Genomic DNA, 16,382 nt, shown 5'->3' with positions numbered 1-16,382 from the left:
TAATATGACTCCCTCTCTGTCAAAACTATATACGCTTAATTATGAATCTCTGCTTTTGGAGATTGGTAAAGATCTGGAAAATTTCCACAAACATGAAACATCATGGTTAGGCAGGATTGCAGCTTTTAAGATGTTTATGCTCCCCCGTTTCCTCTATATATACCGCACTGTCCCAATACTAGTACGGAATAGTTTCTTTAGTAAGGCGCAGAGTATGATGTCTAAGTATATCTGGAAGAACAAAAAACCAAGAGTAGCTAGAAGCAGTATCCAGAGGACTCGCAGAATGGGGGGCCTTGCAGTATCGGATATGAAACTGTATTACTTAACCTCTTTGGTCTCTATGCTTAGAAATTGGGGGCAGGAAAAGGTGGAGATCCCATGGGTACAGATGGAAAAAACTCAGGCAGCGCCTTTTACTCTGACAGACCTATTACACATACCCTTTTGGGATATCCCGATGCCAAGCAATTTTCCCCCAGTAATTCGGGCGTCCATAGAAGCCTGGAAGCAATTGCACAGTATTGCTGATGAGGGGAAGAAGTCAACATTGACTTCTCTACCCTTTTCTATGGTTAGAGCTTTGCTTCCTCAGACTGATCTATCCAATTGGCACCTGGGACATACAGGTAGAGTGGAGATGCTGTATGAGAGTGGGAGGCTACAGTCTTTGAAGGAACAATTCAATCTTCCAATTTCAGAATTTTTCAAATACCTCCAAATTAGGCATCTGCTGCAATCATTACGCCCTACTAATTTAAGTTGCAACCAAGTGGGTATGATTTATCTGTCCACTAACACCAAAGGGCTCAAAGTGTTATATGAAGAATTACTCCAGCCAGTACAGTTCAAGAAATCTCATCCCATGCGTAAATGGGAGAGATCTCTGAACATTCACATATCAGATAGTGACTGGCAGAAGACTATTAAAGCAATCCACTCTCATCTACATTGTTCCACCCATGTTGAATCAGCTTTAAAGACGATTTTGCACTGGTACTACACACCGAAAACTTTAAAATACATGTACCCGGGAGTGTCTGGGGAGTGTTGGAGGGGTTGCGGATGTGGGGGGACAATTTTCCACATTCTCTGGCAGTGTCCACTGATTAAAGGATACTGGAAAGCATGTGGGGAACTGTTGGGCCTTATACTTCCGCAACGGTTTAGTTGGACACCGCAACTTGCGATACTTTTAATAGGGATAAACGATTTCCCAGGAGAAGACAGGAAACTGCTATGCATATTCTGTGTTTTAGCTAAACTGTTGCTACTGCGGAGATGGAAATCTCAAGAAGTGCCTAGAATAGAAGACCTGATTTCCGAAATAAACACAACTTTTGCATATGAAAAAATCATTGCCCTAGGCAATGGTTCATACCATAAAGCTATGAGAAAGTGGCAACTGTGGATAGACTCACCTTACTGCACAAAAGGGTGATGTCAAGATGTGGGGGTTGGTACGCGTGGTAATCGTGCATGCTGGGCTCTGATACAGTTACATATGCCTGCGCTGGGACTGTCTACTTCAGTGTTTCCCAACCAGTGTGCCTCCAGCTGTTGCAAAACTACAACTCCCAGCATGCCCGCACAGCCAAAGGCTGTGCGGGCATGCTGGGAGTTGTAGTTTTACAACAGCTGGAGGCACACTGGTTGGGAAACACTGGTCTACTTTTATATACATTTACCTAGCATAAATATACATTTTGATTACGAGAGAGGGAGGTGGATTTTCCTTTCTGATATTTACCAAATCTGTAAGGCTTTGATATGGTTACAGCTTGTGATATTGTATCGAATGTGAGCTCCAGATGGGGGTGGCGACCATCGAATCCAGTGGGGTTAATATTGACAAGTTTATGTCAATGTACTGTTATTATGGTTGAAATAACTCAAATGTAACTCAAATATTATTTTGTTAATGCAACGTATCTTTATTGTAACATGCAATACTTTTGAAAATCCAATAAAAACGATTGAAACAAAAAAAAAGGGGCGTACCTGTACGCCCTGTGTATTTCCAATCACCGCCGCACGGCGGGAGGTGATCGGAGCCCGGTGCCTGCTCAAATCAATGAGCAGGCACCTGGGGCCAATGCGTCGGGGGGTCCTGTGTAGGCGATCGCAGCAAACCGCTGGTCAATTCAGATGTGACACCACCTTTCAGAATCGCCTGTGATTGGTAGGTGGGTGGGCGGCGGGACGTTCAAATCTTGGCAGGGCTCCTCTCCTCCTCCTTTTGTGTCCGGGGAGCAGAGGAGAGAGGAGCGCTGCCGCTGCACGTGGGTCTTAGTCAGCATCATCCCATCTGTGCCCCAGCACCCATCCGTGCCCCAGCACCCGATCTGTGCCCCAGCACCTCCCATCTGGGGAAGGCCAGGGAAAGGTTGGGCTAGGCAAGGATTAAAAGGGAAAGTTAGTGGAAAAAATACTTGATTGCATCACCCTAAATAGGGTGATAGGGTGTCTGGGGTCCACAGCACAGCTGTGTGACCTATTAGGCAATTTGGACTCTTTGCCTATGGTGTCCCTGACACCAGACTTTCGGTGGTAAGCTTGAATTAAGTATTTTCTGGTACCGGAGCATGAATTAGATTTAACACCAAACACGTGTCTTGTTCTAATTCACTCTGGTTTATTAACTGCTTGCAAACACTTGATATGAGGGGGTTGAACTTCCTTTACATCCAATCATATGTTAGCATTTGGCTTAACCTATAGCATGAATACACATGAGCTCTGCATTAACATAATAGATGACTCATAGTAACAACATTTAACCAATCAGGTATAGACACATATTGGCTAGTATGCATTGAGCCAAGATGACCTTATAAGGTAAGACTGTTTAAACTAAGGAATGTATGGGCCTCTTCTAAACTGGACAGGAAGTTTCTCAAATTCCACAAAAGGGGGGGGGGGGATACTGAAACAGTGCATTGACCAGATGTAATCGTAATACACATTATTAAAACAGACAAAATTTAGTTACTTATACCCCTTCAATCCCCTCTTAGAACCTTATATATCTTATAGTATATGGTTCTTTCTTTGTTCTCTCTAAGGCTACTTTCACACTAGCGTTCGGGTGTCCGCTTGTGAGCTCCGTTTGAAGGGGCTCACAAGCGGCCCCGAACGCATCCGTCCAGCCCTAATGCATTCTGAGTGGACGCGGATCCGCTCAGAATGCATCAGTCTGGCAGCGTTCAGCCTCCGCTCCGCTCAGCAAGCGGACACCTGAACGCTGCTTGCAGCGTTCGAGTGTCCGCCTGGCCGTGCAGAAGCAAGCAAATCCGTCCAGACTTACAATGTAAGTCAATGGGGACGGATCCGTTTGAATATGACACACTATGGCTCAATTTTCAAACGGATCCGTCCCCCATTGACTTTCAATGTAAAGTCTGGACAGATCCGTCTGAGGCTACTTTCACACTTAGAATTTTTTTTACAATATAATGCAGATGGATCCGTTCTGAACGGATCTCCCGTCTGCATTATATAAGCGGATCCGTCTCAGACTGATCCGCTGTGAACGCAAGTGTGAAAGTAGCCTTAGTTTGCTTGTAAGTCTTTAGATATTCCATATACCCTTCAGGAGTATAATCCTCAGGCTTTGTTGAGGTTGTGTTTACCTCTTCTACCTCTACCGGAGTAAAGAGGAATGTTGAGTGTACTCCTCTTTCGGCCACATTTTGACATATGGCAAGAAGGGAGGGCACACACTGTAAACAACAGCAGAGGCACACTTTTACAGCGACCACGGCGAGTGCCACTCCTAAAATATACCTTATTTGACCAAAGTCAGGTATCCAGCCAAAAAGCCAGTCCCACCATCCTTGGTCAACATCTTGTTTTATATGTTTTATCATCTCTTCTAGTTTGCCTAGTTTATCTTTTATTCCACGGGAGTGATCTGATAAATTGAAACAACACATCCCTGCGAACGCTGAGCATCCTATACCATGTTGAAGCAATAAATAGTCAATAGTTGCCCTATTCTGCAAGATAGCTTTTTTATATGATTGTATATCCAGCAGCATATCTTGCAGAATTGCACCAGTGACATTTATTTGTTTTACCATAAAACAGGCAAATTTTGATATTGTCCTGTGATTATATATGGCCAACCCTGGTACCCCTATCAAAGACATCCCTAAACTCATGTATTCTGATCTAGAGAGGAGATTCACATTATAGTCACAATTTTCTGGTAGCTGTAGGGAAGTGTCTCTCGTGTGTCGTTTCTGCATTGCTGGGAATAGTGGTATCATTCCTAATGTCAATCTAGCTATTGTACAGGGTCCCTCTGTAATATTGGCTGGTATGTATGTGTAACTAGTATTTCCAAAGGCCAATACCCATCCTGTTGGTAGAGGTACATGTTTGTCTAGGGATGGTACTGTTTTTGTAATATCACATTGCATATTCTTTTCTGATACTATCTTTTTACAGCTACCTAGATATCTATTGCAAATATTTGGCTTAGTCTTGTTCTGCATTTTTGCTTGTATGCAGGGAGGCAATAGTTTCTCATCACAGGTGAAATTATAACATATTTCTGCTGCTGTAACAAGACCTGTAATTATTTCTATCATATTACTTTGCAGAGTCTCATATGCTGGACAGTCATAACAAGCATGATAAGGATTTACATATCCATATTTAACATCATGATCCTGCAAATCAGTGTCATTCCATTGGGAACGTAGGAGATCCATCCATACATCTATAGGTGTGGGGACTGCTACCAGACATGTCTCCAAAATGTTAGATGCAGATAAAGTGGTTCGGAGACAGAAATCAGTTAAGTTCAGAGTTTTGGCCAGGTACAGCCATAAGTTCTCCTTTGTCTTCCACAGATTGTCTTCCCCTCTGCATTCCGTTTTCAGGTATGTCTGTCTGTTCCACAGCCATGTGACAGTAAGTAGGAGACACAAAATTGGAATTATTAAGGCACTGCATCTCAGCCATCTCGAGGAATTTCCCAACTGCGTCATCTCGTTGGGGGTCAAGGCTGTCTGCCTCCGTTAGTACCCCTTCTGTATCTTCTTCGAGGTCAAGGCTGTCTGCCTCCGTTAGTACCTCTGGGCCTCGTTGGAGGTCAGGGCTGTCTGCCCCCGTTAGTACCCTCTGTCCTTCTTCAATGCCAAGGCCATCTGCCTCCATTCATGCCTCCTCTCTTTCTCTCACAATCTCCAAATTGGAGATTGTTCAGTCAGCACAGCTGTTCTGGTTACTGCAACCACGGTAGTAGGTGGGCCATATACAAAATCACCTTGAGCTCTTCCTTTCTTCAGTGTTTCGACCACCACCTCATCCCCCACCCTGTATGGGTGGGTGGGTGGGTTCCTGTGGAAGAGAGGGAGACTTACAAGCAACTTTGTCCTCAGTTTTGTTAAGTACCTGTATCAATTTGGTGACATAGTCTTCCCTTATTAAATCAAGGTCTCCTCCCTGCACTATCGTTAGGCCCTGGGGGTGGGGAAAGGCCTCTCCATGAGTATCTCAATACTGTTATGTCCTACTCCGTGGAAATGTGCTATTAAGATCGAAGCACTGTGTTGGGGAATGCATGGCTGCCCCTCTTTGCAGACTAATCCTGTCTTAGGATTTTTCTGCAATACTGGATAACACCAGTCTTGCTGTTCCTGTTCAGTGGCATACCTTTGAAGATCAGTAATCATGTGCGACATCTCAGGGGTTGGAAGTGCCAGACATGGCATCTCCCAATGGTTACACAAACCTGTGGGGTTGCATTTGGCCACTCATTTCGCCACCTTATCTGCCAGCGCATTGCCCTGTGAGACATGATCCTTACCCTCTGCTGCCATAATTCCTCTCCTCTGCCAAATCATACCATGGTCCCACACTACCCCATGTGCAAACCTACTCTCAGTATAAATGGTGACAGGTCTATCAGCATGTAGAATACATGCTCTAGTGAGTGCAATGAGCTCAGCTGCCTGCTGTGTTGAGTGTGGATGCCCTTGAGTAGGCCTACAACATCATGAGTAGTGTGCAAAAATGGTGTAATGTCACATTGTGAAAGAAGTTGCCAACTCTACCATCATAGCACAGGCTGCAAGAGAACACAGACATGCCGGCATCCCTTGAACAGGGGTGGGCATTACCTTTGAGAAAAATACACAAGGACGCAACTTGCCTCCATTTTCTTGTGTCAGTACACCCGCCATGGTTTTACAATTTTGGTGTGCAAACATGTGGAAGGTCATATTATAGTCAGGGAGGCCCAGCCCTGGACTCGACATGAGTGAACATTTCAGATAATCAAATGCATTGTACATTTCAGAAGACCATTTAATCAAATCTGGATTTTCGTCCAGAGTGGCTTGCCTCAAAACATTGTCATAACCTATTATGACAATGTTTTGAGGCAAGCCACTCTGGACGAAAATCCAGATTTGATTAAATGGTCTTCTGAAATGTACAATGCATTTGATTATCTGAAATGTTCACTCATGTCGAGTCCAGGGCTGGGCCTCCCTGACTATAATATGACCTTCCACATGTTTGCACACCAAAATTGTAAAACCATGGCGGGTGTACTGACACAAGAAAATGGAGGCAAGTTGCGTCCTTGTGTATTTTTCTCAAAGGTAATGCCCACCCCTGTTCAAGGGATGCCGGCATGTCTGTGTTCTCTTGCAGCCTGTGCTATGATGGTAGAGTTGGCAACTTCTTTCACAATGTGACATTACACCATTTTTTACAGCAATCAGGAATCCATTGCCTGCAGAAGTTTATCATACCAAGAAAAGACAACATTGACCAGACTAGACTCTAGACTAGACTCTTTCTGTGCTGATTCTCCTTTCACCTTTTGTGAGGACAAAGCCCAAGTTTTCAACCTACATTTTACACCATTGCCACTTTGTGACCACATCCTGACAACCATTGTAACAGTGATAAACCATCCTGAATGCTGGCCTCCGCTGACATGCTACACAGTAATAGATCATCGACATATTGCAGCAGCACAGAACCTTGGGGGGTACCATGGTTTTAACGTGGCTTGGAGGACTATGCTGTACACTACAGGTGAATCAGCATATCCCTGGGGCATTCTGCACCAGGTCAGTTGACATCCGTCAAAGGAAAAAGCAAAAAGTAGTCTGGTTATCTTATCAACTGGGATAGAAAATAATGCATTCTTTAGATCTATCACACTGAACCAGACAGTGTCTGCTGGAATTGCAGAATAATTGAGTGACATCAGGTACAACAGGAGCTATAGGCACAATGATGTTGTTGATGGCCCTTAAATCCTGTACAAAGTGGGTAGTACTATCTGCCTTTGTCACTGGATTCACGAGCTTGCTGTAGGGTGAAATCACCTCTTCCAGGATTCCCTTTTGTAGGAATTCTTCTATCATTGATCTAAGTCCATCAAGTTTCTCTTTTGACAGCGGGTATTGTTTCTGATATACTGAGATGACACATGGTTTCACAGTAGCTGTGTAAAGTGTGCAATCTATGAATCCTGTGTCATATTCATTTGAAGACCATAATGCAGGGTTAATGTTGTTAAGTTCTGGGTGGTCCTGTATGTTTGCAAGAATCAGTGGCACTGGTGTAGAGATTGAAATGAGACCTAAGCGTATTCTTATGTCCTCATTCTTTGCTGATACCTTCAAGTCAAGCTTAATGAACAAATCTCTCCCTAACAGGCTGACTGGGCAATCTAGTATAATGCTAAATACATGATCTGTGATGTATTCCCTGTCCATGGTCTCGAGTGGTAGTGAGTCAGTTTTGAAAGGTTTCGTCAAAACCCCATTAATTCACATAGAAGGCTCAGATCCTCCTTCTTACCACTCTTAGTCATCTAAGTCCACCCCTTTTAGTCGGACGCTGTGGTCCTGTCACCGCTAGACATCTGAGAAGCTCTGACAGATGTTCTTCAGAACCTCCTGCTTGAGGTTCTTTTGTTTTGCTTTTGTTTTGTAATCTTGTTTCCCTCTCTCAGCTGTCATCTAGTTGCACTGATTGCATCCCTTTAAATCCCCTCCCATACTGCATCACTTTGCGGTTTATACAACTTCCTGGACTGTGCTGATGCTAGACGTTGCTACTGCTGCATCCACAAGATAAGTGTTCCTTTATTTCTGTTTTCCTGTGGTCTTGATCCTAGGTGACCCTGACTCCCTCCGCATTTAGTGTAGGGAGCCGGTGGTCATGTCCCCTCACTATTATAGGGTGTTCAGGTGTCATACAGTTGAGGAACGAGGGTATGCAATTATCTACCATAGAGATTTTTGGATAGGCTGAGCAGTAAGGGAGAGTGCTAGGGCTGTTACAGGGCTTACCCTCTTGTTCCTTAGTTTTGGATCAAGTCAGTCGGATCTTCATTTGTGTCTTCTAGTTTTCTGCAACACCATCCGTGACATTATAAACCGCCTAAACCGTCTCAAGCATGGATCCGGTTTCACTTTTGACTGAACGCATGCAGGGTCTTTCATTGGAGGTAGCAGATCTCCGTAAAACTGTATCTCAGTTTCAGGTGACTGGTTCAGCTTACATTCATGAAGTTTGTTCTGAGCCTAAGATCTCGCTCCCGGATACGTTCTCTGGGGGTAGTGAGAATTTTGTTTGTTTTAGAGAGGCTTGCAAACTCCATTTTCACCTACTTCCCCATTCCTCTGGTGATGAGGAGCAGAGGGTGGGGATCATCATCTCGCTGCTCAGGGATAATGCTCAGTCCTGGGCCTTTTCGCTGCCGGTGGGGGCACGGCCCCTCTGTTCAGTGGATGAATTTTTTTTAGCCCTGGGTCAGATATATGATGATCCAGATCGTATTGCTCTGGCTGAATCTAGACTACGTCTTTTATGTCAGGGTAAACGGTCCGCAGAGATATACTGTTCAGAATTTCAGAGATGGGCAGCTGATACTGGTTGGAATGATGCTGCACTCCGAAGTCAATTTTGCCATGGTCTTTCAGAGGGATTGAAAGATGCATTTGCCTTTCATGAGAGACCTACCTCCTTGGAGTGTGCCATGTCTCGGGCCGTTCGTATTGACAGGCGTCTTAGAGAGAGAGGAGCGATCACTCCTTCCTGTCATACTCAGTCCAAGGACAGTGTGGCGGTCTCATTCAGTGCGCAGGGGTCTCAGTCTCTCTCATTCCCCTCTGAGCAGGAGCCCATGCAGCTGGGTTTGCTTGCCTCTAACAACAGAGGATTCAGCTCTCAGAGGAGGGTTTGTTTCTGTTGTGGAGGTATAAATCATTTGGCAAATGTTTGTCCCTCTAGGAGATTCAGGCAGTTTTCTGAGAGTAATAAAGTAACAAAAAGAAAAAAGTCCTCTAAAAACGTTCCATTTGTTACTATTGGCAAGGTTGATGCGGAAATTGAAGGTTTTCCGTTTGCTTGTAGTTCCCGTTTTGTCCTACCTAGAGAGCAAGAACATTCTTTGTGAGATTTTTGTAGATAGTGAAGCAGCTGTCAATCTAATTGATAATCAATTTGCTATAACACATAGTTTCCAGGTATGCACTTTGGGAAAGGACATACCTGTTTTTGCTATTGATTCCGCTCCACTTTCTCAAAAATCGGTAAAAGGCATAATACACAATATCCGTTTGATTGTGAGTGATACTCATGTTGAGGATGTGTCATGTTTTGTCCTAAGCGGGTTACCTACTCTGAGAATCAGAAGTTGCTCATGCGCTTTTTGGGTTTTGCCAATTATTACAGGAAGTTAATTTAGAATAATTCCTCTGTTGTTAAACCGCTCACTGATATGACTACAAAGGGGGTAGATTTTTCCTCCTGGTCGGTAGAGGCGCATAAGGCCTTTTCTGGGATCAAGGAGAGTTTTGCTTCCGCTCCCATCTTGGTACAACCTGATGTCTCTCTACCTTTCATAGTTGAGGTTGACGCTTCTGAGGTGGGTGTGGGTGCGGTCTTGTCTCAGGGTCCCTTTCCTGCCAAATGGCGACCGTGTGCCTTTTTCTCAAAGAAACTCTCCTCCGCAGAGAGAAATTACGATGTGGGAGATAGGGAGTTGTCGGCCATCAAGTTAGCTTTTGATGAATGGTGCCATTGGCTAGATGGAGCCAGACACCCTATTACCCTGTTTACCGACTATCTGGCCTACTTGGAGTCAGCCAAGCATCTGAACCCGAGACAGGCCAGATGGTTTTTGTTCTTTTCAAGGTTTAATTTTGTTGTCACGTTCCGCCCTGGGGTTAAGAATGTGAAGGCGGATGCCTTGTCACGTTGTTTTCCGGGAGGGGGGAACTCTGAAGACCCGGGTCCCAGTTTGGCTGAAGGGGTGGTTGTGTCTGCTCTTTATCCTGAATTGGAGGCAGAGGTTCTGGCAGCCCAGGCAGAGGCTCCTGATCTTTGTCCTCCTAGGAGGTTGTTTGTGCCTCTTGCTTTGCGACACAAAGTTTTTAAGGAGCACCACGAAACTGTCCTTGCTGGGCACCCGGGGGGTAGAGCCACAGTGGATCTCATTGCTCGGAGATTCTGGTGGCCGGCTCTTCGTAAGTTGGTTGAGGGTTTTGTGGCAGCCTGTAAGACCTGCGCTCGTGCCAAAGTCCCTCATTCACGGCCATCAGGTCCTCTCCTTCCGTTACCCATTCCTTCCCGTCCTTGGACACATCTCTCCATGGACTTCATTACAGACCTGCCTCGTTCCTCGGGGAAGACTGTGATTCTGGTGGTAGTGGACCGTTTTAGCAAAATGGTGCATTTTGTTCCTTTTCCTGGCTTGCCCAATGCTAAAACGCTGGTGCAGGCATTTATTGATCACATTGTCAAACTGCATGGTATCCCTTCAGATATAGTCTCTGATAGGGGCACGCAGTTTGTTTCCAGATTCTGGAAGGCCTTCTGTTCTCGCTTGGGGGTTCGGTTGTCATTCTCTTCTGCTTTCTACCCGCATTCGAATGGCCAGACGGGTGTTCTTTTTTGTCCCTTGCCGAGTTTGCTTTAAATTACCGTCGTCAGGAGTCCTCTGATAAGTTGCCATTTTTTGGTGCATATGGGTTTCATCTGCAGTTTGGGACATTCTCTGGAAAGGGGTCTTCTGGTTTACCTGATGAGGAGAGATTCCCCTCGTCTTTGTTGTCTATTTGGCAAAAGATTCAGGATAATCTAAAGAGCATGAGTGAGAGATATAAGCGTGTGTATGATAAGAGACGTGTGCCTGGTCTGGACCTGAATGTTGGTGATCTGGTGTGGTTGTCTACTAAGAATATTAAGTTGAAAGTTCCCTCCTGGAAGTTGGGTCCTAAGTTTATTGGGCCTTACAAAATCTTGTCCGTCATCAATCCCGTTGCCTTCCGTCTTGATCTTCCTCAGACTTGGAAGATCCTTAATGTTTTTCACAAGTCGCTATTAAAACCTTATGTCCAACCCACTGTACCCTCCTCTTTTCCCCCTCCTCCGATTGTGGTTGATGGTAATCTTGAGTTTCTAGGATTGTGGATTCTTGTGTTATCCACGGTTCTCTCCAGTACCTTGTTCATTGGGAGGGTTATGGTCCTGAGGAGAGGATGTGGGTCCCAGTGGCGGACATTAAGGCTACTCGTCTTATCAGGGCGTTCCATAGGTCCCATTCTGAGAAGGTGGGCTCTGAGTTTTTCCGGAGTCCACTCGTAAAGGGAGGGGTACTGTCACCGCCAGGTCTCTGAGAAGTTCTGACAGACGTTCTTCAGTACCTTCTGCATGATGTTCTTTTGTTTTGGTTTTGCTTTGACATCTCTTCTGGCACTTCCAGCTGTCATCTATTAGCAGTCATTGCCTCCCTTTATATCCCCTTTCATACTGCCTCACTTTGCGGTTTATACTACTTCTTGGATTGTGCTCACTGCTAGAAGTTTGCTACTGCTGGTTTCTCAGATAAGTCTATCCCTTTATTTGTGTTTTCCTGTTGGCTTGATTCTATGTGACCCTGACTCCCTCCGTATTTAGTGCAGGGAGCCGGTGGTCATGTCCCCTCACTATTATAGGGTTTTCAGGTGTCACTCAGTTTAGGTATGTGAACATGCAACTTTCTATCACAGAGATTTTTGCATGGGCTGAGCAGTCAGGGAGAGCTATATGGCTTTTATAGGGCTCACCCTTTTGTTCCTTAGTTTTTAGATCAAGTCAGTCGGATCTTTATTTGTTACTTCATAAGTGTCATCTACATCAGATGCATCAGTGTGGAGGGAGGAGGCGGGGACACTTATGGCGGGGCCCGATGCAGTGACTCTACTCTAATACACCGGGCCCCGCAACTGTTAAACATTCAATCTTATCTATTTGTAGTACCGTAAGTAAAGCATTAAGACCGGCATCTCCCACAGTCATGTGCCGCCTGCCGCAGCTCCCTCCTCATGCGCCGCCTGCTTCAGCTCCTTCTGTCATGCGCCGCCTGCCTGCTTATCTCACTTTATGAATGAACAGGCAGACGGCCAGCGAAGTATTCGCTTTATAAGACGCACAGGCCATTTCCCCCCCACTTTGGGGGGGGGGACTGCGCCTTATAAAGCGAAAAATACGGTAATTCTTTCTATTTGGGATACATTTCCGTAGTTTGGGTGACTTCTGTGTGTGAATTTAGTCCACAACCATATATACAGTAGTTCAGCAGAGAATTATTTATATTTGGGACAAATTTCAATACTTTTGGGCACATCTGTGTCTGTGTTTAGGCCACAACTATGTATACAGTAATCCAGCATAGATTTATTTATATTTGGGACAAATTTCACTAGTTTGTGTGACTTCTGTGCGTGAATTTAGGCCGCAACCATATATACAGTTAGTCACCAGAGAATTATTTCTATTTGGGACAAATTTCACTGGTTTGGGTGACTTCTGTTCCGCAACCATATATACAGTAGTTCAGCAGAGAATTATTACTATTTGGGATAAATTTCAGTATTTTGGGTCTCGTGTGTGTGTGAATTTAGTCCACAACCATATACACAGTAATTCTGCAGAGAATTATTTATATTTGGGACAAATCTAACTGTTTTGTGCCAAATATACTGTCCATGTACTGTGGATTCATGTGACAAATACTCTATCACATTTGAAAAGAGTTTCTGTTGCGGCAATCTGAATAATCTGTGCATAATCTAGTGTCCATATTCTGTTCATTACTGGGGCATATACTGAGTCAAATAAAAAATGTGTGTGTCTAGCGACAAAATAAATAATCTGTTCAAAATCTAGTGTCCATAGCGTGTGGCTCTCTGTTTCAAATACAGTACCACATGTGAAAACTGTGTATTTTTGTGAGAAGTAAAATATTTGTGCCACATCTACTGTGTGTGCATTTCATACATATTACTAACATATACTGTACTTCATCCGCAGATGGTGTATGGTAGTCTGTGACATTATCAGAGCTACATCCCCTGTGTAAAGTGTGCGCATCCAAAATACCTGTTTTATATGATTGGCGCATACACGTACATATCCTACAATACTGTAGGTGTTAGATACTTTTAGCATATATAACATTTCATATTAAGAAGGCGGCCGTATGGGACGTGGAAGTGTCCGTGATGCTGATGGTTCATGCAAAGGCTGTGGCCCTGGGCTCAATAATACAGAGTAAAATAATGTAGATGAGGGCCTCCAGGTGCGCTAACCCTCTATTTAGAGACTGATTGCCCAAACTGCAACCACAAACACGCTTATTTATCGCAAAGTGCCCACACGATCATTTACCCTGAATACTACAGTCCAAAATAGTATATCTTCCATGTTCCTTATTATTTAGCTATAGTGGCCTGCCTACAGTCAATGTGCTGCCTGTGCTATTCATGGCGTACCCGGCGCTGATGAATGACAGGAAAACTGTAAGGCATATTGGAGCACCATAGACTTTTTCAAGAGTAAGGGTGCCCAAGGGGTGGCTCTGAGTGTCGCCCCTGACACCTGTGCAAGGGTTTCGCTGAGCCTATAAAACATTATGAGCGAGGGCAGCTTATAAAGCATGTTGATATGATGGAGGAGGAGAAGGACGAGAAAAGGAAGATTGAACCATATAACCTTTTCGGTGGTGACAGAGGTGTTCATTTTTTTAAGAGTTGACCTGTCAGCATTTTCAATTGCCAGACGGATGCACTTATCAGTTTTTATGCCCCCAGCAACACTATATACCCGCTCTGACAAAACGCTGGCGGCAGGGCATCCCAGCACCTCTGAGGCATAGAGTGGAAGTTTGTGCCACGAGTCCAGCTTGGACACCCAATAGTTGTAAGGCACAGAGGGATCACCGAGGACGCTGACACGGTCTACTATGTACTCCTTCACAATCTTCCACAATGTTTGCCTCCTTGTGACAATAGGCCGCGCATCAGGATGAGGGTGCTGGCGGGGTGTCATGAAACTGTCCCAGGTCTTGTAGAGTGTTGTCCTGCCTCTGTTGGAACTGTGGTGTGTCCCCCTCATCTCCCCTCCTGGGTTGGCTAAGGAACTACGTACTCTGCCACCAGCGTTGTCAGCTGTAAATATTTCTGCAATGACATTGTTCTATTACTATTATAGTTTTTTTGTTTGTATTATAGTTGGTATTATAATTGTTATTATGGTTGTAAAATATGTTATGGTTATTTATCTGTTAATTAACAGGCCCTGCCATTGGTTTATCTCCACTCTCTGCCTCCACTGTTGTCATATGGAAATTTTCTAAGCATTTTTTAAACAAGGATATTCTGTTATTGCATCGTTTTGCTCGTCCTCTCCACCACAGGAATGAGAGACGAGAAGTTCCCTTTGTAGGGGGGGGGTCGATAAGGGTGAACAATCAGTAATCCGTGTTATCTAATATGCGTGTAACGCACGGGTCACGGGAATGGCAGCCTAACATGAAGTCAGCCATGTGTGCCAGATCTCCAACATGTAATACTTCACTGTCGTCATCAGGAGGATGACTCTCATTCTCCTTATCCTATTCCTCCTCTCCTGCCCATCTATGCAGAACAGATGGAATAAACCTGCTATTGCTACTACTCTCGGTAGCGTAGGCAACTGTCTCTTTCTCATCCTCCTCATCATCATCCAATTCACACTGAGAAGCCGAACTCATGGTGTTCTGGCTATCACCCTGTGTAATGTCTTCCCCCTATTTCCACCTCTTCCACATTTGAGGCATCCGCCTTCATCATTAGCAGCCAGCGTTGCACTAGACACAGAAGTGGTACGGCTGATAAGGGCAGCATCGCCACTCACCATCGGTGTTTATCCCTCAAAATTGTGTAAAATCTCACAGAGGTCAGACATACAAGAGCATATTGCAGCTGGTATTCCACTACTGCCTTCTGCTGCTCACAATGCCTGGACCACATGTAGAACGTGGAGCTCCAGCGCATGCTCACGTCGCACAATAAATAGTCTGTTAGCTGCCAAATGCAAGCGCTGCAGCAGCATTGCCAAACTGACGGCAGCTGTAGATTACTTTTGGAAATAGGCACACACACAGCACACCTTCACCAGTAGCTCAGGCAAAATAGGGGAGGTTGGGAGAAAATTGAGAACACGTGACTTAGGCATGGTATGGCCAGATCCCGGACATTAAGGTGGGATCCACATGGCCATATCAGCATTTGCCCTATGTACAATTTTGCCAATTACTGCGTTGGTCAGGGCACGTGTGATGTTACGGGAAACAAACACAATTGCTGGTGTAATGCGGGGACGGCACACCGTGAAAAATAGCGGCGGCTGGGGACTGAGTAACGAAGGACTGCTGCCGCCATGAGGCTGAGGAAAGCTTCAGTGTCCACAGGCCTAGATGTTAACATTTCCATGCCTACAAATTTTGAAAGGTGCGCATTTAGTGCTATAGCCTGTGGGTGGATGGCGGGGTATTGGCGGTTAGGATCAAAGGCCTGGGGACATCTGTACGCTGTGCTTGGACACAGAAAGGGGTGTGCTAGCAGATGATGCTTGCGAATTAGAACATTACTATTAGAAATTGGTCATTCTTTTTTGGTAGCCTGTGCTGACCGGGTCAATTAACTTCTTAGGTGGTCAGATCAGCAGGCCCTTGCTCCTAATGTTTTTGAGGGTCACCAGCAAGCCATCAATGATAATTTTTAGAGAGTGTGTATGATGCCTGTCACGAGTTGGAGGTCCCAGGAGAGACCTCCGCGTCGTCAAGCAATGAAGAAAAAGAACTCAGGTACAGACACAGCAGAGTTTATTGCACAAACAGAATCCAAGGAGGGGAAGACAGGGAAATATAGAGCTCTATGTACCGTCTGCACAGTGGGGGGAAAACCCCCACTGCACCACTGTCTAGTAATACTCCAGAGGGGCGTGACTAAGCAACTCCTGGTATTCACTAGGACCCCATATGGTAGGGTTAGGCTTTGCCGCAGGGAGTTGCCAGGGTCCACTCTGGAGCGTGAACT

General features: G+C 45.0%; 1 protein-coding gene across 7 annotated transcripts in view; it reads left to right on the top strand.

Moving 5' to 3' along the window:
* Window positions 1-16,382, top strand: part of NFIC (nuclear factor I C) — an 834,580-nt gene that overhangs the window by 215,645 nt on the left and 602,553 nt on the right. The window contains exon 3 of one of the 7 annotated variants that reach the window (XM_044306634.1): window positions 4,608-4,871. The exons of the other annotated variants lie outside the window; for them this stretch is intronic. Within the exon in view, the coding sequence (XP_044162569.1) occupies window positions 4,608-4,666 (59 nt within the window). The 3' untranslated portion in view covers window positions 4,667-4,871. Of the gene's footprint in view, window positions 1-4,607; window positions 4,872-16,382 lie in introns of those variants that run through there. 7 annotated transcript variants of the gene reach the window in all.

The sequence above is a fragment of the Bufo gargarizans genome, chromosome 1 (genome assembly GCF_014858855.1).
Source record: "Bufo gargarizans isolate SCDJY-AF-19 chromosome 1, ASM1485885v1, whole genome shotgun sequence".
Classification (NCBI taxonomy): domain Eukaryota; kingdom Metazoa; phylum Chordata; class Amphibia; order Anura; family Bufonidae; genus Bufo; species Bufo gargarizans.
The sequence above is the reverse complement of the archived record's forward strand: the minus strand, read 5'-3'. Positions and strand labels throughout refer to the sequence as shown.